This window comes from Paraphaeosphaeria sporulosa, assembly GCF_001642045.1.
Source record: "Paraphaeosphaeria sporulosa strain AP3s5-JAC2a unplaced genomic scaffold CC84scaffold_1, whole genome shotgun sequence".
NCBI classification, from domain to species: Eukaryota; Fungi; Ascomycota; class Dothideomycetes; order Pleosporales; family Didymosphaeriaceae; genus Paraphaeosphaeria; species Paraphaeosphaeria sporulosa.
The window spans coordinates 5,102,255-5,121,481 of NW_017253360.1; the positions used below are offsets into that span (position 1 = coordinate 5,102,255).

Genomic DNA, 19,227 nt, shown 5'->3' on the forward strand with positions numbered 1-19,227 from the left:
GCAGTCGAATCAGTGGCAGTCACCCGTAGGACGACTTGAAGTACCATGCGCGCGTCTCGTCTCAACCTCATACTGCAGTCCTAGTGTTCATATTCACACGAAATGACTGCCACCAGAGCAGTTGAAAATGCACTGATGCCTCCTTTTCGCCATAATCGTAGAGAAAGCAATTCCTCCGCCCAACTCGAACGTGAACTCAGATAAGCCTCCCAACCGTACAGGCACTTCATACAATGTGTACCGAGCTCCTTCCACTATCCGTCTGTATGACCGAGAGACGCTCGACACGGATCTCGTGCTCGACATTCACATGCATGGGTGCAGGAGCCGTCGGCGATGTTTTTCGAAACTTGTTGCGCCATACGCTCTTCGACGACTCGTTCAAGCCGTAGATAATAGCATCGGCAAAGCCCTGAACTACGATACAAGCCTGTGCCTTCGTTAGCGCCGTTCAGTCTTCCAGTGTCACATCAAGCACTGACTTTGTCGACAGTGGCAATGCCAAAAGGCGCTGGCACGCCTGTCACACTCTGGTATATCCGTATGGTTGTCGGAATGGTCCAAATCACCATATATGCAAGCGGATAATACATCATCTGCTTGGCCAGCTTCTTCAGCACAGTGCTCGGACGCCCCAAGTGCGTCTGCCCATTGGTCACTGCCCCAGTTCCGTGTCGCTCCACCTCTATTGTACCGTCTTTACTCGTTATGTGCATAGATGTTGACGGGCGGCCTATGCGACGTGTCGAGGACCCGGTTTCCGATGAAATGCCAGGAATCCCATGCGATGAGCTCTCGTCTTGAAAGGAAATGAACTGCTCGTGTGCGCGGTAGATGATGCGGTACAAGCGGACGTAGAGGCCGAGCATGGCGATGATTATGACCCATCTAGGCACGAAGTTGACGAGGAGTCTAGTCTTGTCTGAGCCAAACCAACACCCTATGAAATCTTAGTAGTGTAAAGCATACTAATCCCGCGACATCGTGTTCACTTACAGGCTCCTATGTTGCTGTAGCCATCCAGGCCTACACCGAGGGCAGCCCATAGAATGGAAAGACACCATGGTATGCACCATAGAAGGATGCGATGTTCCTGTATCCAACTCGCCTGGTGCTTGTAGTTTGCGAGGATTAGGAATGTGCATATTGCAATGGTAATTACCCAGTAGTCGGCTGTATCAGTCAGCGGTCATTCGTAAATTGGATGTACAATGCTTTGAGAAAAGTCTGAGTACACCATGCTGTTCAAGGAGGAGCAATACAGCGCTCACCCTCTGGACCCAATAATAGAACTTACTTTGTACCACAAAGAACTGTGTCAAGAATCCATTAAAGCTGCAGAAAGCTTGATGCTTTCCGATACTGTATCCACTCAGATTCGCTGCGCACGATGACAAGAAATTAACGGCCATAAAGAAGTCCGATATTGCGAGCCCCAGGATCAACTGGTGCCGGAACGTCCTGACTTCTTTGAACAGCTACCATTGATCAGCGTGAGTCGCGATGGCCTTTGCGGTACTGATCGTCCACTAACACAGAAGCTCAGAATGATCCACCCTGCGCCCGTTATACTCAAAGCCGACACTGCTAGAATAACTTGGTTCAGGATCTGTATTTGTTGAGGAGATGCCGGTGCCGACAATACAGCCCTTCTAGCGAACTGGCTCACGTCACTGGTGTCCATCGTGGTAGCTGTGGCAATGAAAGCTCTTCACAGAGGAATTTCGAGTTTGCTGATGACATTGTGGAAGCACCAGGTCTTCACGAAATAGGAGAGCGTTATCATGTACCCGCGTCACTTAGCAGGATTCCGCAAAAGTATCTTGGAGAATACGGTTTTGCAGGGTGCGCTGGGTCGTATGCTTATCACCCCAATTGGGCACCGCGGAAAAAGAAAACATGGCCCAAGCATAACGACGGTGGGCAACTCAGAGACGTGTCTGCAAAGTGAACGCTTGCAGGAGAAGAATCATGATCCAGGAGTCGCATGAGTGTCCGGATCGAGTGCAACATTTTTCCATTGAAGGTAAGGTCCCGAGATTCAACATCTCCGGATCAGTAGGAACACTATTGCTGCAAACGCGCATGCCTCGCCACACTCGCCATCGGGCGGAAGCGCGCGTATAAAGAACGCTACCCCACGATGTCTCACATTGATACTCCGGATTCAAGGGTTTCAACTGTTGACACGAGCTTGCCACGAGCTTGCTTGGTGGCGGAGTTGCGGCTCACTGTTATCTCAACTCAATGGTAGGATGGGGTATCCTAGGCGAGCATGAACATCTTGGTCCGAACGGGAAAGGAGGGCGTGGAGGCAGCGGCAGGTTCTCTGGCGATGCGGGAATAATGCCAGAACAGCAAGCATGCCGAGACGTCTTTATCTTCACCCCAGTCTTTGAGCACTGTGCCTGAACGTCCTTGCGTGATGCTCTCCTGCTGGGTACCATCCCGTGGGGGATCTGCACCGCCGTCGGCTATCAGATGCAGGGGTATCAGGATTGAGATTGGAACCGCAGATGTCGGCGCGCCCCGTAACCTGTAAATATGTTGTCCGACACGAGAAGCTGTAGTCCTCTGCACTGAGAGTTCGCTTGGGCCGTGACTCGGGTTGCTGAAGGCTAAGCTTCGTTCTTACCTGGTGAAGATAGCGTGCGCGGCCAAGCGCAGGTCGCGGAAGACCGATGAGCGAGAACAACGCCATCACTCATGCAGCATGGAAATGGCAAGCCGTCGGCTGCACGCAGTATCAGTCGAAACAGCAGCGAAAGTGAGACCGCGTAGGTCCCAGGCACCCTCGGAAGTGACGATGCTGTGAGGCCCGTGCGTACTTGGTCGGAGGAAAGAGCATCCCACGCCGAGCCACAACACCAGGCCAGCTCGCAAGATGCATGCGGCGCCGCCCGCTCGATTATGGCCCTGAAGCGCAGAGATGTAGTCCTCGCCGCCGTCGCCGTCTTCATCGCCTGGGGCTACCTGACCCACTACAGCCCCTCCCTCCGCTTCCTGCCCTACGCCTTCGTCGCGGGCGTCGTCGCGACCGTCGCTCTGCAGGCATGGCTGATCCTCACCACCGCGTGGGCTAAAGACCTACGAACCGGAGGAAACGCACACTATGGACCGCGCCATGTCGCCTTCCTGGCGCCGGACAAGTGGAGGGCAGAGAAAGCAGCCCTCACCAAGCGCTCCGCGTACATGATGGAGCCGGTGTACCCCGCCTCGTTTGTCGTGTCTGACAGCATAGACGTGCTCCTCGGGCTGATCCTACGCGACTTCGTCAAGAGCTGGTACGGCAACATCAGCAAAAGTCCGACGTTTGTGAACGAGGTGGATCGCGCGGTGCGGGCAGCCCTGGGCGAGATACGCGACCGGCTGCTGGCGGTGGACATGGTAGAGACTGTCGTGTCGCGAATGATCCCTCTGATCACGGACCATCTGAGAGCTGCACACGAAGCCGAAAGAGTCGTTCGTGGCAAGAAGCTCTCCCGCAACGTGACCGAGTCGGAGGAACTCGACATGGCCATTGCAGCCAAGTACAAAGACGGTCGACTGCACCCTGCAGCGTCTCTGGCATACTCAAACACAAAGCTCAACCAGCAACAGCACCTTCGGAGCATTGTAGCTCGGCTGCTGCCAAGCATAATGCCAGAGAACATGACTACGAGCCCCGCTGTGAACGTCTTGATCAAGGAAATCGTGGCCTGTGCGGTCCTCTCCCCTGTGATGCAGATGCTTGCTGATCCAGACACGTGGAATCAGCTGATGGAAGGATATGTAAGCTTGTCTATGATACGTAGAATGCAAAATTGACATGCCCAGGGTCGATCTCTACTCCAAGAGCGAAAGACTGTTCGGAAGTTGCGTGCTGAACTTGACAAACATGCGCCACCTTCGCCGAAGACACCTAAGAATGTACAATTTCCGAAACTCGCACCCGGTGATAATGAGCGCAAGTTCGAGAGGTTCGTCCGAGCGATCAGACAAACGAACACGCTTGCTGAAGCTCGTCGTTTCCGGAGCGAGATCTCTGGACAATTACGCAAAGACTCGATGATCGAAGGCCAGGACCCGCTACACCTGCGTCGACTAGAGACAGCACGGAGGATTCTGGATCAGAAGATCAACAATTTGAGTGCTGGCGGATCGGTGCGCGACAAGAAAGCCGCAGCTCAAGAGAAGCCAAAGCACAAGAGGACAACGTCTCGATTTGAGAATGCTTCATTACGCGATGTACTGTATGATGCGGCGGGTCTATCGTGCTTCATGGAGTATATGGACCAAGTTGGCTTGATGCGATTGGTACAATTCTGGATAGTCGTCGACGGGATTCGGAATCCTCTTGAGCAAGATACCGATGAACCCGTAGAGCTGAGCGGCTCACTTTCCGCGTGGACGGATTCGGATAGAGCAGACATGGCGCAGATCAACGAAGGATATCTTTCGCAACCGGACCTTGAAATTTCGCCCACGGCGCGTCAAGCTGTCACTGCCTTCCTTAAATCAGGCCGAGCTGCAACACCTGAACAGTATCACAATGCCCGACGTTCGCTACTCCACGCCCAAACAGCTGCCTACGATCGACTGCAAGAGCCTCATTTCAGGCGCTTCAAAAGATCGAATCTCTACTACAAGTGGCTGGCCATGGACGAGGCTGCTAATTCCCAGAAAAGTGCAGTTAGTACGAAGATGGTTGCACAGACCCTCGACAATCCTTCAGCGGGTGCGTCTGCTCGAATGGTCAGATCGCAATCTTCCCAACAAAACAACCTGAATGTTCCCGACCTCCGACGGGCTGTTGCTTCGTCGTCTGACCTCAAAACTCTGGGCAAGGGTCGTGACCTCGATCCACCGCCACGGCGGTCCTTGGACGGTGGCGCGCCTGCTCGAGCACCATTGTTTGACGATGACTATGATAGTGACCCAATGGCCAACTCTATAGCAAGCTTAGATTCGGATTTTGGCACCTCACGACAGCCAAGTGACAATTCCAGAGCTGTGGATGCGCTTCAAGCTGCAATGACAGACATAATGGGCGATGAGCCTGAAGGCTCGCTCTTTGCAGAGACCAACACACTCGCTTCTCCGCAGGATAACGACTCGATGAGGGCTTCTTTGGAGCTACCGCGCGCTCTCTCTCCTGGTCCTCTTGCCATGCAGGGCAAAGATAGGCTAAAGCCGAGCATAGCATCCTTGGGCCTCGTAGGCGAGCCGAGGACCCGCGGTGTCTTCAACGACGATCTTTTCGGTGATGAAGAGAAATTCCTGGAAGATGAGATTGAGGAGCCGCATCGCGCAAATGAAGAGGAAGAAATCCATGAGGCAGCCCCTGGTGACCTGGGATTAGCCGAAGCCATCGATGCGCTGACAGCAGACATCGAGCGTTTGGTTACTCAAGAATCTATCGTCGACTCGTTGACCTCCAAAGCCGAGCTCACGAATAATGCTGCCGAGCTACGCATTCTACGAAAATCCAAGTCCAGTCTCCAGCGCGAGATCCATCGCAAAGAGTTACAACGGCAACAGTATATTGTCCAGGAGAGCGATAACAGCTTGTATGGTCGTGCGACTGTCTTCATTCAGTCGATCATGGTTGGAACAGAGCCGGACGGGAAGGAGTTTGCAATGTGTAAGTGCTATGACATTGTGCAAGTGACATTGCTGAGTATATATCCAGATGTTATTGAAGTGCGGCGGCGCGCTGGTGATCAAATGCCTGCAGCTGCATGGGTAGTCTCTCGAAGATACAGCGAGTTTCACGACCTCAACAAGCGCCTGAGGTCGAAGTTCCCCCAAGTGCGCAACCTGGATTTTCCTCGGCGACAGATGATGTTGAAGTTGCAAAAGGACTTTCTACAGAAGCGACGAATAGGCTTGGAGAAGTATCTCCGGGTAATGATTCCATATCGAATCGTCTTTACTTTCTGACTATCATCTAGGACCTGCTCTTGATACCAGCTGTGTGTCGGAGTCGAGAGTTCCGGGCCTTCCTCTCCCAAGCTGCCATCTCCGCAACCGACCCCTCGGCAAACCAACAGGCCTCCAACGACTTCGTTTCTCGAATCTACAGCTCTGTTGCGGATGGGATGGAAGAGTTCTTGGGCAACATCCCTGTTTTAGACCAGCTCTCCGTGGCAGGTCAAAATCTCATCTCAGCAGCCACAACTCAGCTCTCCAGCAGCAACGGAACTCCCGCCACTCTCGCGCCTGGAGCCGTTCTTGGAGGTGAACCAAATACGGATGCAGAAGCCGAAGCTGAATTGCTCGCATTCGAGAACAAGGAGCTTGAGCCCTTTGTGAAGCCCATCTGCGACATCTTCCTCGAGACCTTCGAACTCAACCAACAGAACAACTGGCTTCGCGGTCGTGCCGTCGTAGTTGTTCTGCACCAGCTCCTAGGCGGTACAATTGAACGCAAGATCAGGGATTCGTTCAACAGCGTCATGTCAGAAGACAACATCGCCAAGTACATCGATGCGCTTAAAGACAGCATGTGGCCCAATGGGAAAATGAAGCAAAGCGTGGAACGTACACCGCAGGACCGAGCAAAGAGCAGGAAGGAGGCGGGCGTAGTTCTTTCGACACTGGTTCCGGAGTTGGCGGCCAGCGTGGTAGGGCGATCGAACGCGCAGATGGCGGCGACGAAGCTGGAGGCGACGGTGAATAATCCGCGGTTGAATACGCATCTTGCTTTCACGCTTTTGGATGAGATGATTCAGGTCTTGTTTCCGGATGTGGGAATCAGGTAGGGTAGCATTGGCCCGAGTTAGACACGTTTTCAAGTTATACCCATATTGTATATGCTAAAGTTTGCTTTCACTCGTCAACGAGCGCCGTGTCCCTCGCTACCTCGAACCTTTCTTCTCCCCAAAGACTTCGGTGAAAGGCCACTAACCAAGCATCAACCCAGAGACCACGCTCTTCGCGCGTTATCACAATACATCAGGCTTCACCCATGGATTCCACAAGCCCCTCCGACTCCGCAGCCACGCGCGCTCCCGTCCCTCCAAAGCAGCCCTCTGCCCTCCTCCGCCTCCCCAGCGAAATCCGCAACAGAATCTGCGCCCACGTCCTCGACACGCACTCCGTCAACGACCTTCTCTTCGAAGAGGCGCACGCCCTCGCCTCCACCTCCCGCCAGCTCCGCGCCGAGTTCTGGCCCTACTTCCTCGCCCGCGCCATCTTCCGCGTGGACCTGCGCAATTACGCTGACTTGCTCTCCATATTCTATCCGCCCACCTCGCCAGACGTTGTGCGCGCCTACGTCGGTACCGTCGGCGCCAAATGGGATGGTGCGCGAGGCCGGAGTCTGGACTTGCTCCCGCTGGTGGGGGTAATGCGCGCGTCGCCAAATCTACGCTTCACCCTCGACGCGGAGTGCACGTGGCTCTGTTCCCGGAAGGCGCTCACGTCTTTTCCTGAACTACGCCCGCACCAGTCCCATCTGGGTCGTTGCGCCACTGCTTTATTCACTTACGCTGCGCTTGCGCGAGGCGCAGATGGCGGAGGGCTCGTGGAAGATGAACTGGATTGTGGATGTGGGACTGAGGAGGGATTTGAGACGGGTGTATGAGGTGCTGGGGTTTTTGTGCTGGCTGGGGATGAGGGCGGATAGAGGGAGGGAGGGAGTGACGGTGCATAATACTTGAGATCGGGGAGAGGTTGAGTTTGTGGGACTGAGACAAAGGTGGGCTAAGAAGGTGAGGAGTGGGTGGAGGATGGCATAGGTAAGGGGCTTGAGGGTCAAGGGGCAAGAGGCGATATGGCTAGGCTCGGGGATTTGCGCGTAGGTGTGGGAACTGTTCTATGTTCAGTTGAGAGTTGTAAAGATACACTAGCTTGAGTATCTGATGATTCTTTCAAGTCTTCCGTGGTAGCGACTGAAGAATTACCGGGGCATTTATTCAAACTACATTGTAGAAAGGTTTTCGAACTCACGACATCCACTATTTGAATGGAACACCATTACCTACGCTCAGTTTGTTCAACTTCTCCTCCGTCATCTTCGTCACATATTGCTGAATACTAGCATCAAGCCACGATTGATACCGTTCATGAGCACGATCAACGTCCTCATCCCTAGAAGTCCTGAGATACTCTCCGTTCGATACCCTGTCATCCCAAAATCCTGTATCCAAGACGCCAGACGCGGTATATGGGTTCATACTAACGAATCTGAGCCACCTTTTTACCGTCCTGACAGCAACACTCTCTGTCACATTGAACCATTCCCTGTGAGTAGTGCCGCAGGGAGTACTTGTTATCAAGTTGCAATTCAAGGGCCTCTTGTAGTGTTCCAGTTCCTTGTGACACAGTGCCTCCACACGACGCAGTATAGGCATTGGCTTCCGGTCTTGATACATATCGTCGTCACCACATTCAATCAAGTCCAACATTCCACATTGACTAATTAGACTGTCCAAGCGCTCGTTGAGGTTCTGAGTGATCCCGATCTTAACCCAGTGCTCTGGTTCTGCCTGATCTCGAGATGGTGGAAACTGATCGAAAAAGAGGGGTGCTTTCAGAACATAGATGTAGCCTATGTTATCAACGTTGATAGGCTTACGCAGGAGGTCCCTAATATCTTCGGCGACGCCCCTTGTACTTTTTGGCCTTGGTGTCCCGTTGCGTGATATTCCTGAACTGAATAAGCCGCGTTTGATAGGTGTGCCTGTGTCCATTGCGTTTTCTACTCGAGCAGAGGATTGATTGGGCGTTGTGGGATTCGAAAATGGTTGGGGAGGGCTAGGAGATCCCTGTTCATAAAATTTTGGAAACAGGCTCCCTTCCTTCCTAAACTGCCCAGTCTTCTTAGTGAATAGGGTCGGTGTGTCTTCAGCTGATGCCTGCGCAGAAGAACTTTTGCCCGGCTTGGATCCTATATTTGTCCCTTCGGGTGTATGCCCCCGAGTGTTTCTGCCCCCCTCAGCTTGTTCAAGGTCATCTTGAATGGGCGAACTTCTCGAAGGTTTTACAGAAGGCGTTGGATGCGAATTCGGACCTGCCTTCGAAGATTCGAAAAATGGGAATTTTGTGTGGCCAGTTAAGTTTTTAGAAGCTCTGCTCTTCTCTACGCCAGGTTCTGGACTTCTACTTGCTGTAGATGCCCTCGAATGGAAGCTAAAATCGAAGCCTATTCGCTAATTAGCGTCTAAACCCTCTCCTTATAGTCCCTGAAGCTTACCTTGGCTCGCAGGAGTCACATGTGAAGGCGTTGAAACTGTTGGTCCTGATACGCCGGAAGTAGTTGCGCCTGTTCCACTGAACGACTCGCCATCGTCTGGGTGGTTCTTCGAATACATTGATTGCAATCCAACTAGCTGGTAACGAGTTCGTTCAGCTCAACGTAAATTGAGTAATGCAACGGAAAAACTTACCTCGCGGATGTTTGCTAGCAAAGTGTGCTGCGTGTCATCGTACACAATAATTTGCGAATCGTTGCTATCTTTGTGTGCCGTAGGGACGAGCCCTTCAGTCTTGATCGCATCTTCAACGTCATCCACATGACAGCCCTGCAATCCTGCGTAATATCTGAAGATATCATTGTGGCCCCTTGAAATTGCGTTTTTGAAGTTCATCTTCGCCACCGGATTTGCGGTCGTCCAAAGTTGCCGTAGATGATCTCTGCAACTAGGATTGTGTTTTGGATAGCGATCGTGATAGCCGCAGAACATAGATCTCACAATGGTGACAAAATCATCGGCAGATACTTCTTCCTTTTCAAGGGCTTGGCGCGTCTTTCTCATCATATCAGGCCGGTGCGCAGGGAAACCTTGTGCTGAATCGCTGCATCGTCTTTGCAACCCTTCTGCGAACCCGAGACACTGGAAGCGAACTTCCAGAGCTGCTCCAGGAGCTATCAGTTGTTCATTGATGGTTCGGAGGACGGATATATGTGCATATTTATGACTTTGGTCGAGTGTGGGCATGATTACTGGGAATGAAATTGCTGGGAGACACCTGAGCCAAATTATCAGGATTTTCGTGAAGGAGTTGAGGCGCTCCTTGCCCATCATTTATGATGCTGTTATCAGCCCCCATCCACCTGAGATTCTGCCACGCATTGACTAGCCTCTGCCCGTGGGTAAAGGTATTAAAAAGGAAGGAGTAATGCTAATTTTGCACGCGACAGCCAAACCTCGTTTCGAATTCAGCCGTCCCACGCACGTGTGATAGATTCTGGTCGCATACGCCGCATATATGCATCTTGTGTTATCTGTTCGTGGAACCTGCGCTCGCATCTTCTGGTGCCACGTAATATTTACATGCGCCCTAGATGATATATGGGATTACAGGACTATGGAAGACGATAGGGACGCGCTCGTGGGTGCCCACAGGCCACTTGCGAGTGAAGAGTGTGGGGGTGGGCAGAATTTCGGTATTTTATCACAGCCATAGCCAACGCGTCGGGAGAAATGAAGATATGGCCAGTGCAAATGACAAGTCGAGAACAACTTTAGGTTTTAGTTGGGTAGAGATCGTTTGTCGTGATTCAGATGTTATGATACGATCTTAGGGAAGGCGTGGGCTTCTAGTAAGTATGAGAAGGCACTATCTTAGGGGTTCGTCTGCTTCACTCGATCTATTTGACAAGCGTTGGAATATAGGGGTATCTCAAGTGATCAAAGCGGCGCTTATCAAACGTTCCCGTTGGACCGGTTCCAGCCATTCGAAGGTTGAGTGGTCATCGTGGCAGGGTTTATAGGCGACTGCTCGCGTTGTATTGGTCGGACAGACCATCGCTTATGGGGCCGCTCATGCCGTGCCGTAGGTGTAGAATGAGATTTCCAGGACTATGGGTAAACCCGATGCAAGGGCTTTTGCTCTGCCTTGCAACATTACGCAATTTTGGATGGTAACCATGCGGTCCAACAAGTCATGCGGCACATGGACTCAGGTCTCGTGTATCAACCACAGTTGCACCAATAACGGCCGATGCTCCTTCATCGAACGACAAGGTGATTGTACGTGCGACCCAAGACCTCGAGGCTGACACAGAAGTTACCTTCTAGTAGCATACCACCCACGGGAGGCCCCCCCCCCCCCCCCCGGCCGGATGACAGGCTTCCGGAAGAGTACAAATATTGGGGCTTCACATGCGACTACACCATATGCTAGGATGCCAGAATGACCAGCAGAGTTATCATTTTAAGTAGACGGAAGATATTGGAGAAGCTGAAGTGCGTATGTGATCGCCCAACGGCGTAAAAGTCGGACAGTTCGAGCGTATGCGTGAAGGTCTGGATCACACGTATACGCACCCTGCACACGAGGTGCCCCGCCTCTTACTATTCGATCCTCAATCGCTGTTGGAGCGCCTCTATATGGCAGAAAAGAACATAATCAAGGGTCTGGAATGGATCTAGAACATGTTCATCGCGCTTCGATTTATCGTAAGTGGGTTTGACGCTTCTCTCATAAGCTGCCGAGTTGTCAAATGGGGTATCGTGGTGGATTATCTCGTGGAAGCGTTTCTACACGCGCGAACTGCATTTGAGAGTGTAGGGGCTGAGGGTAATGTAAAGACGGCGGAGAGTTACGTGAAATGCGTGTTTAGAGTGGTTGGGCTGGCCACGATTGTCCTAATGGTAGCGTCTGAACGGCATGGGATATGCACAGTGATTCCGGGTTCACACCGTTTGTGTGAATGCTAACTTTAGGTACCCACATCACTTGAAAATTAATAAACAATACAACGTCAAAACATAGAGCCATGTGCAGTGCATCCCCGAAGACTCAAAACATCGCGATATTCGAAACATCGAAATCTTCATTGGCGTCTCCGAAATGTTAACAAACCATATCACCTGAGTCGCAATAGTTGGTGTGGTTTCCTTCATCCCTCACCCCTTCTCCCTCCCATCTCACTTCGCAATAGGCAGACGGCAACGTTGGTCGCTTCATTACCTCCGCGCTCCTCAAAACTGGGAAGCACACCATCACAGCAATCACGCGAACAGACAGCCAATCCAAGCTCCCCGACAACGTAACCATCGCCAAAGACGACTACTCCAACCACACTTCCCTCGTCTCCGCACTCAAATGCCACGATGCCCTCGTCATCACGCCAAGCGGACACGCAGGTATACAGGCAATTGAAGAGAGACTCGTCAGAGCGGCGAGAGAAGCAGAGGTTCTATAGTTTCTGCTAAATGAATGGAGTCCGGATACGGCGCATGAAGGCTTAGTGAAGGATGTGCTGATGTTTCAGCCGAAAGAAGAGAGATATGATGTTTGCGATTGAAGTACAAGTCACAGCTAACAAGAACGACTAGTCGCCAGACGGAAACTGATTGAAGAACTGGGACAAAGCTCGTTCGTGGTAGTTGTAACGGTGCTTCTGGTACGAGTACGCGCTGGCGACACCAGGGACGTACGGTTTTGATCGAAACAAACGGACTGTTACGATGGTCGATGAGGGACAGACCAAGATCTCGTTTTCGACGTGGGCGCAGGTATGGTTTTTACGACCTGCCTGGCGTTGGGAGAAAGTGGAAGCTGATCGCCAAAAGATCGGCCGCGCTGTCGCTGCTTTGATTAGTCTACCAATCAAGTCAGAGACTGAGGCGTGTCTCGACAAGTTCAGGAACAAGATAGTGTGGGTCAGTTCGTTCACCGTCAATCAGGAAGACATGTGCGCTTCGGTGCTGTGAGTGACTGAGACTAGGCGAGAAGAGTGGATGATTACGAAGAAGAGTGCTCAAGAGAGGGTCAATGCGGGGCAGAAGGGGATAAAAGAAGGGAAGTGATCGGGCTTTGGAAAGGTTACGTATACCCGGGTGTTCCTTCCCGACGGTGGTGGCGACTTCGAGCATGCGAAGGACACTTTGAACGAGCTGCTGGGACTGCCAAAAGATGACATCGTGCGGGTACGAACGTCGCTGTCGAGCGCGCGAAGAGTTCGAAACAACATTGAATTGCTGATATCGTCTCACGAGAATCGCAGGTGTAGATAACACCTTCGAAGCCGTGAAAGAGTCGTATTTGGTGTGATATGATATATTTACATGTACCGCATATGCTTCGAATGTATATTTACAAGAACCCGTTCAAAGGTTTCCAGTCCCCTTTTGATGCATTCCAAAGAACACTTTGAAGATGCTCATCCACTCGCACCACCCTCTAGCACGTAGCGATCTCAGATTCGGTGTAGATGCAAGCGTTGCTAGGGCCGGACGAGGTCTCTTCCGGCTCGTTACCAGGGGTGGTACCCTCGAACTCAGTGCAAATCGCCTTAACACCTGTTGCGCAGGTGCCGGAGATAGTAGCAGTGTCACCGAAGTTGCTGTTGATGCCAGCAAGAAGCTTGCCAGACTCAGCAACAACGTTCTTGATAACGACATGACGCTCGGCACTCTGTTTGCAGTTTCCGCAGGCGCGGTAGAGCTTGCCGAAGTCGACGACGGTGAAGCCGTCGATGGTGACGGTTCCGGCACCGTTGTGCTGGATGACCTTGTCCTCTGCGCCAGTGGCACCACCGCCGGTAACAGTGGCATCGCCGTCGCCCTTGAGGGAGAGAGCATCTATACAATCGTCAGTATGTGGAATGAATGGTGCGCTGATGAACCTACCCTCACATACAGCCTCCCACCAAACGTTCTCAATGGTGCAAGAGCCCTCGCAGTGAACACCCTCGATCTGATCGGCACCGATAATCGCGTTCTTGAGCGTAGCTCCATCTTTGAGGATGAAAACAGCGTCGGAATCGTCACCCTCCTCCTGACCAGTGCAGGAGACGCCACGACCGTAGGTCTTCAGACCACCATCGAAAGTACCGGAGATCTCCTCGGCGGCATCGTACGTGACCGAGCCCTGCGAAGCAGGAATGGGGAAGTCGGCGCGCTTGTTGAACAAGCTCTTCGCGGAAGCAGAGGCAGTGAAAACCAAGATGGCGGCAGCGACAGAAGCCTTCATTTTGATAGAGGTGGAAGTGGTGACTGGAGAAGTTTGGAAGTCGAAAACGGTTCAAGAAGTTGGTGAAGAGAATGGATTGCTTCAAGCAAAGTGAATGTCTGAAGAATGAATGAAATGAGTGTGCTCGGTGAAGAGTGGTCTCTCCAACATGGCATCTGCATCGTCTTTATACAGCTCGCTGCTGCGGTGGTGTCCATCACACGTTGCGCATATCCATAGGGATCCCTGATTTCCCCACTCGAACGATTACGGCGCTATGTGCTTGAAACCCGCGATCGCACTGTCTTCTTGGTTTTTCTTGGCCTTCCGCCATCATTGTGAAGCTTTGCCTCTTGGTACCGGGCGGAGCGCTCCTGCTCATCTCGAGCCGTGGTGTTGACCAGGGGCTGCCTTCGGATCGGGAGGCGGGAGGTTCCATAGAACTACCTGATCCTTGGTAACGCAAGGTTTCGAACAACACGTTCTGTTTCTCCTCCAATGATTCACCTAGGTGGAGCATAAGTGGGTCTTTCCGCCAAGCTGTTTGAGCTGTCGACTCATGTTTCAACTTGCTGTGGCATGACGACGTTCGGCTCGGAGGTTTTTCGCATTGCATCAAGTTTACCACTTCGCGCCACCAAGATGCGTTGATTGAGCATTGATCGGAGCTCGTATCTCGCGTATCGCCCAAAGTGCCATGGGTGGTGTTTTGACGAGATGAGGATGTGCAACGGTTCCAGCCTCAAATTCTTCCATGAGTGAGAAGAACTGTTGCCGAAGATCGAGATGTTAGCCTTACCCATGCTCAACGCTCACGCCAGTCTGGTCTTGGGGCCAGCCTCATGCACCGTTGTTCGATGAATGCGCCCAAAGAAACGACCATTCAGGTGACACGACGGCAAATGCATCAAATGCCGCAATGCATTGTCGTGCTTTCGGTTCCCTCGCCATAGCAATAGACCGAAAAAATCCGTGGTCCTCGAAGTACAGAGTACGTCTGCTGTTCGCACGGTGGCGGCTCAGGTGGATGCGACGCGTCAGCCCGTCACTTCCAATATCTGAAAGTTTCACTAGACCCCGCAAAAGGTTTTCATCCGATATTTTCAAATGGTCGAAATCGATGAGGCTGACCAGAGGGTCTTGTTTGAATTTTGTTATTGGTCTTGCTGTTTCTGATGCTGAGCTGAAAGGCACACCATCAACAGCATCGAGTATGCGCTCCTGTATTATCGAAGCTAGACTCGACCCCTTCTTTTGCGTCATTAGCATTGCTCCTGCCATATTGATTCCATACTCAGAAGGCTTGCAAAGATTTTTGTGTTCGCAGGTTCATTCCTGTCCGGTCTCAATTGATCACTTTGTGTTTTTGTACACGAGGAACCTGAAAGGAGGCTGGCTGAGTGGCGGCCATTCGGGAGACGTCTGAATTAACGTTAGCGACAAGCATCTTGACGAACGCAAGGCCGGGCAAGCGAACCCAAATATATTCCCATCGAACGCCTGGGGTCGGCACCCGGCACAATACGCGACACTGGTATCATATCGCGAGATTGTTATTGCGACTACATTCGCCAGGCCCCGCACGCCGTGCGATCCGACCCTTCGCCTCCCCCGCAATCTGCAGGCCACCAACGCCAGCGCCAGCGCCATCCCGCACGATCTATGTAGGCTATATCCGGCGGCCTTCCGACAATCAGACGGATTTAAGGATGCGTGACCATGAAGCTGGTCTCGATGCCGGATCTGCGGATCTTGGAGTTGAGATGCGGGGAAACACCGATTACAAGTACTCGTATCCAGGCTCACGATGCGTGTTGACTCGTTCTAGGCGACATTGATTTTATTTATAACAACCTGAGCATTCGAGGAAGTCGCGACTGAGCAATGGCGGCCCAGAATACCGGACCAGTTTTGTGCTCCCTTGATGAGTTCATCTCTCGAGACTACGATTATGTGGTCATAGGCGGAGGCACAGCCGGCCTCGTGATAGCCGCGCGCCTCACGGAGAACCCTTCAGTGAAGGTTGGTGTCATTGAAGCAGGCCAAAACCGCATGGACGACAAGCAAATCTCCACTCCGTCCTTGTACCCTACGCTCATCGGCCGACCCGAGTATGACTGGTGCATGCAGTCGACACCCCAGCCCTCGGCTGGGAACAAGACGTACAGCATGCCGAGAGGTAAAGTCCTGGGTGGGAGCTCTGCAATCAACTATCTCATGTATGTCCGTGGATCGCGGAAAGACTACGATAGTTGGGCGGAGCTAGGTAATAAGGGCTGGGGTTGGGATGAGCTTGTGCCATATTTCCGCAAACATCAGAACCTCGATATACCTGACGAGAAGTCGCTGCCCGCGAATAAGCAATTCATGCCGTTTGCTGGGCGGGAGAAGTACCACGGGAGCGACGGACCCATCCACACGAGCTTTAACGACCACTACATGCCGCTTGAGGAAGACTTCTGCCAGGCCGCGTACGAGGTTGGAGGGAAGGATAGCACCTTGAGCGATGCCTGGAGTGGCGACCATATGGGGTTCTATTCTTCTCTCGCAGCCATTGACCGCTCATCAGACCCTGGGAATCGGTCGTACGCTGCGACTGGGTATCTTCGACCAAATCTGCAGCGAAAGAATCTGCGCGTCTTGACGGAAGCTTACGCCACGAAGATCTTGTTTGACGAGCATGCTGCGGCAGGCGTGGAGTTCTCACACTCAGGAAAAGTCCACGCGGTCAAGGCGACTAAGGAGGTTGTTCTGTCGGCTGGTGTCATTCAGACTCCCCAACTGCTGGAGCTGTCGGGCATTGGAGATCCGGATGTGTTACAGAAGGCTGGAGTCAAATGCGCCATCGAGAACAAGTCTGTCGGGGCTAACTTCCAAGACCATGTTCTCGGTGGTATGCTTTTCGATCTGAAAGATGGGATCAAGAGCATGGACTCGTTGCATGGTAAGGACTATGCCAAAGCACAGCTGGATATTTACGAGAAGACGCACAACGGTCCCTACGGCAGCCCAGGAATGCTGATGGGCTTCGTCAGCTATGCGAGCATAGTCAACGATTATCAGCTCCAGGAAACACTCAAAGAGGTCGAGAAGAAGAGCCACGCAAAAACCAAGTTCGAGAAGGCGCAAGAGAGGGTAATTCGTGATCATATCCCTCATCAGAACGGCACTAAACTTCGTAGGTCATTGTCGAACAGTTAGCAGACCCGACCTTCGCGAACCTGCAAACATTCTGCATCCCGTGTCAACTGGATGTTAGCGCTGGTCATTCCCAGATCGAATTCTTTAGTGCCCCGCCAGATGGCAAGAACCGACTTTCTCTGCTCATATGCCTCGAACATCCACTGTCTCGCGGCAGCGTACACATCGCCTCATCGGACCCAACGAAGCCGCCGGTCATCGATCCTGGGTACTTTCGTCACGAGACGGATGCGAAGATACTAGCAGCAGGCTTGAAATGGCTTGATGAGGTATCGAAGCATCCTTTGGTCGCAAAATCGTTGGGCGAGCGTGTGCTGCCTCCCCCAGAGAACTCTCTAGAGACGGAAGAGCAGCGAGTGGAGTACGTGAAGAATCACATCTCCACACAATACCACTTAATCGGCACAGCAGCCATGGGCGAGGTTGTTAATGATCGACTGCAGGTGATTGACGGGCAAGGCCAGGTGATCAAAGGCTTGAGAGTTATCGATGCAAGTGTCTTCCCGGGTCATGTGAGCGGTAACATCATGAGTAGTACATATGCTGTGGCGGAGAAGGGGGCCGATTTAATCAAGCAAGATGATGATAGATTCAGTAGCGAACCTAGGGGGGAAACACCAAGATCGTAGTCGGTTTCTTGATGTACCTACGCTTTGCAATTAGTATAGTTGACATTTTCGAGTACCCTGAGGGTCGTGAGGATGGCATTCGCTTTGGATCTTGATGGGACGCCGACGAGCCGAGCGCCACCCGGCCGAGAGGTTATACATCCGCCAGTCTTGTTATTTCGAAGCTGTCTCTCTTCTCTTTTAACCGGTGTAAATTCCACGCGTAGGAGTCTTCGGATTCTTTAATTATTAGCAGCCTCAGACTAGGTTCACTTCTCGAAGTCCGACCGTGTCGATGTGCTGACGCAGGCACGTGGGGCCACCAAGTCTGGGGAAGGAGTGCACGTGCGGGGTTAAAGTGGAACAGGCGGCCAACACGCGACCCTGTTCTGTTGAGACATGGAGAGCTAAAATGAACCTCACTCCGTCTCCCGTCACTTCACTCTCTCAACACTTACTATGCACCTGTGCGAGCTTACAAGTTTTCTAGCATGCGATTTGGCTACTGGGAGGAGCTCTAGTCGTCGCTATACTCCTGCTACAGTGGCTTCCTCTATTGCACCTACATTGATTGCTAATCGGCTCTGCGCACGTACTGGCACAGACTGTTCTACAGGATACATCCGCTGTCGCAACAAGTTCCGCGAGCATGTTTGTATGGAGAAAGGATGCAAGCTGAATCAGGTTGGCATCCTGCTGGCCTACGTGCCTGCTGACACAGTGGCAGACTACTTTTCTCCCAAGTCTATATCAACTTCAAAGCACAGAACATTACTATGTGCAAGCGAAATTGTTGATCCTTGCGCAAATGTGGTGTTCAAATCAATCCGGAACCAACGGATGCTGTGGCACTTGAACGACAATTGAGACTTCCGATGCAGGTGCCCTTCCACCCCACGCGACCATGTACCATTGCAAACCTACCCTGTTGCGACCATTGCTTTGCATTCTCACGGGCCAAGGAGAGCATACCGCATGGATCTCTCTTGATGCGTTGGCAAAGCATACCGCTTCAGGTTTCACCGTTGCCAACACCAATTCAATGCACACTCACGGAAAGATTTGGGAGTTTCGCAAGACTACATGCTGACGAGATAGTCCATTCACGGTCCTCGTATCTTTGAAGAGCACAATGGTTCCTGTTTCTTGTGGGGTGCTGCGCTAGAAGACGGCTATCTGCGGCGCCAAGCCGTGCCTCCAGTCCGCTCCATTACACACAACGACGTGTCGTCCCTCCCACGCATCCAAGACCTCTTACGAACTGGTTACAATTCCTTCACTACCTCGTGATTTTCCTGGTTCAATCAGCGTCCACACTCCGCCCGACGCAACGCCAGCCGAATAACGTCATCGGCAAAGAGCACACTAGAGCAAACAAAACCTAGGTCCAGCAGCCGCCCCGATAAGCGAACGACATTACTGGTCAAGCGTCTCAACAGTAAAGCCATCGAGCCAATTTTTGACATCCAGCTTCCTTGCTTTGGTGGGGGGCAACAAGCGGGCTATATACGTAAAGATGCCCATTCGGCAC

At 52.3% G+C, this 19,227-nt stretch overlaps 9 protein-coding genes across 9 annotated transcripts; 5 read left to right on the forward strand and 4 right to left on the reverse strand.

Moving 5' to 3' along the window:
* Window positions 1-226: 226 nt before the first annotated feature.
* On the reverse strand, window positions 227-1,814 carry CC84DRAFT_1255199 (uncharacterized protein; the record flags this gene model as incomplete). The annotated part of the gene is made up of 5 exons (XM_018184516.1): window positions 1,535-1,814; window positions 1,298-1,478; window positions 997-1,173; window positions 483-940; window positions 227-430 (listed from the first exon to the last, which is right to left on the reverse strand). The coding sequence occupies exons 1-5, from the start codon at window positions 1,682-1,684 to the stop codon at window positions 227-229; spliced, it is 1,170 nt and encodes a 389-aa protein (XP_018043439.1). The 5' UTR covers window positions 1,685-1,814.
* A 257-nt stretch (window positions 1,815-2,071) lies between these two features.
* CC84DRAFT_179696 (uncharacterized protein) lies at window positions 2,072-2,760 on the reverse strand. Its single transcript, XM_018185472.1, has 2 exons — window positions 2,636-2,760; window positions 2,072-2,574 (listed from the first exon to the last, which is right to left on the reverse strand). Exons 1-2 carry the CDS (start codon window positions 2,699-2,701, stop codon window positions 2,266-2,268), a joined length of 375 nt encoding a protein of 124 aa, XP_018043440.1. The 5' UTR covers window positions 2,702-2,760; the 3' UTR covers window positions 2,072-2,265.
* A 115-nt stretch (window positions 2,761-2,875) lies between these two features.
* Window positions 2,876-6,829, forward strand: CC84DRAFT_1136379 (intermediate filament protein-like protein). The gene is made up of 4 exons (XM_018176096.1): window positions 2,876-3,771; window positions 3,817-5,623; window positions 5,672-5,886; window positions 5,934-6,829. The coding sequence occupies exons 1-4, from the start codon at window positions 2,911-2,913 to the stop codon at window positions 6,741-6,743; spliced, it is 3,693 nt and encodes a 1,230-aa protein (XP_018043441.1). The 5' UTR covers window positions 2,876-2,910; the 3' UTR covers window positions 6,744-6,829.
* Window positions 6,830-6,949: 120 nt separating this feature from the next.
* On the forward strand, window positions 6,950-7,650 carry CC84DRAFT_1255201 (uncharacterized protein; the record flags this gene model as incomplete). Its single annotated transcript, XM_018184517.1, has 1 exon — window positions 6,950-7,650. The coding sequence occupies one exon, from the start codon at window positions 6,950-6,952 to the stop codon at window positions 7,565-7,567; it is 618 nt and encodes a 205-aa protein (XP_018043442.1). The 3' UTR covers window positions 7,568-7,650.
* Window positions 7,651-7,940: 290 nt separating this feature from the next.
* CC84DRAFT_1171689 (uncharacterized protein) lies at window positions 7,941-9,923 on the reverse strand (the record flags this gene model as incomplete). The annotated part of the gene is made up of 3 exons (XM_018179923.1): window positions 7,941-9,127; window positions 9,179-9,314; window positions 9,372-9,923. The coding sequence occupies 3 exons, from the start codon at window positions 9,921-9,923 to the stop codon at window positions 7,941-7,943; spliced, it is 1,875 nt and encodes a 624-aa protein (XP_018043443.1).
* A 1,440-nt stretch (window positions 9,924-11,363) lies between these two features.
* CC84DRAFT_1212536 (uncharacterized protein) lies at window positions 11,364-12,647 on the forward strand (the record flags this gene model as incomplete). Its single annotated transcript, XM_018182462.1, has 4 exons — window positions 11,364-11,387; window positions 11,873-12,077; window positions 12,270-12,337; window positions 12,507-12,647. 4 exons carry the CDS (start codon window positions 11,364-11,366, stop codon window positions 12,645-12,647), a joined length of 438 nt encoding a protein of 145 aa, XP_018043444.1.
* Window positions 12,648-13,008: 361 nt separating this feature from the next.
* On the reverse strand, window positions 13,009-13,908 carry CC84DRAFT_1136381 (pectate lyase E; the record flags this gene model as incomplete). The annotated part of the gene is made up of 2 exons (XM_018176097.1): window positions 13,009-13,517; window positions 13,566-13,908. 2 exons carry the CDS (start codon window positions 13,906-13,908, stop codon window positions 13,117-13,119), a joined length of 744 nt encoding a protein of 247 aa, XP_018043445.1. The 3' UTR covers window positions 13,009-13,116.
* Window positions 13,909-15,357: 1,449 nt separating this feature from the next.
* On the forward strand, window positions 15,358-17,825 carry CC84DRAFT_1193046 (alcohol oxidase). Its single transcript, XM_018181270.1, has 2 exons — window positions 15,358-17,022; window positions 17,070-17,825. Exons 1-2 carry the CDS (start codon window positions 15,772-15,774, stop codon window positions 17,715-17,717), a joined length of 1,899 nt encoding a protein of 632 aa, XP_018043446.1. The 5' UTR covers window positions 15,358-15,771; the 3' UTR covers window positions 17,718-17,825.
* Window positions 17,826-18,102: 277 nt separating this feature from the next.
* On the forward strand, window positions 18,103-18,887 carry CC84DRAFT_179746 (uncharacterized protein). The gene has a single exon (XM_018185473.1). The coding sequence runs from the start codon at window positions 18,156-18,158 to the stop codon at window positions 18,561-18,563; it is 408 nt and encodes a 135-aa protein (XP_018043447.1). The 5' UTR covers window positions 18,103-18,155; the 3' UTR covers window positions 18,564-18,887.
* The last annotated feature ends 340 nt before the right edge of the window (window positions 18,888-19,227 follow it).

Coding starts and splice junctions, on each gene's coding strand:
- CC84DRAFT_179696 (XM_018185472.1), bottom strand. CDS start 2,701: ATGGCGTTGTTCTCGCTCATCGGTCTTCCGCGACCTGCGCTTGGCCGC. Junction 2,575..2,635: donor GCGCACGCTATCTTCACCAG/GTAAGAACGAAG, acceptor CTCTCAGTGCAG/AGGACTACAGCTTCTCGTGT.
- CC84DRAFT_179746 (XM_018185473.1), top strand. CDS start 18,156: ATGCACCTGTGCGAGCTTACAAGTTTTCTAGCATGCGATTTGGCTACT.
- CC84DRAFT_1136379 (XM_018176096.1), top strand. CDS start 2,911: ATGGCCCTGAAGCGCAGAGATGTAGTCCTCGCCGCCGTCGCCGTCTTC. Junction 3,772..3,816: donor ATCAGCTGATGGAAGGATAT/GTAAGCTTGTCT, acceptor TGACATGCCCAG/GGTCGATCTCTACTCCAAGA. Junction 5,624..5,671: donor CGGGAAGGAGTTTGCAATGT/GTAAGTGCTATG, acceptor GTATATATCCAG/ATGTTATTGAAGTGCGGCGG.
- CC84DRAFT_1193046 (XM_018181270.1), top strand. CDS start 15,772: ATGGCGGCCCAGAATACCGGACCAGTTTTGTGCTCCCTTGATGAGTTC. Junction 17,023..17,069: donor TCGAGAAGGCGCAAGAGAGG/GTAATTCGTGAT, acceptor TAAACTTCGTAG/GTCATTGTCGAACAGTTAGC.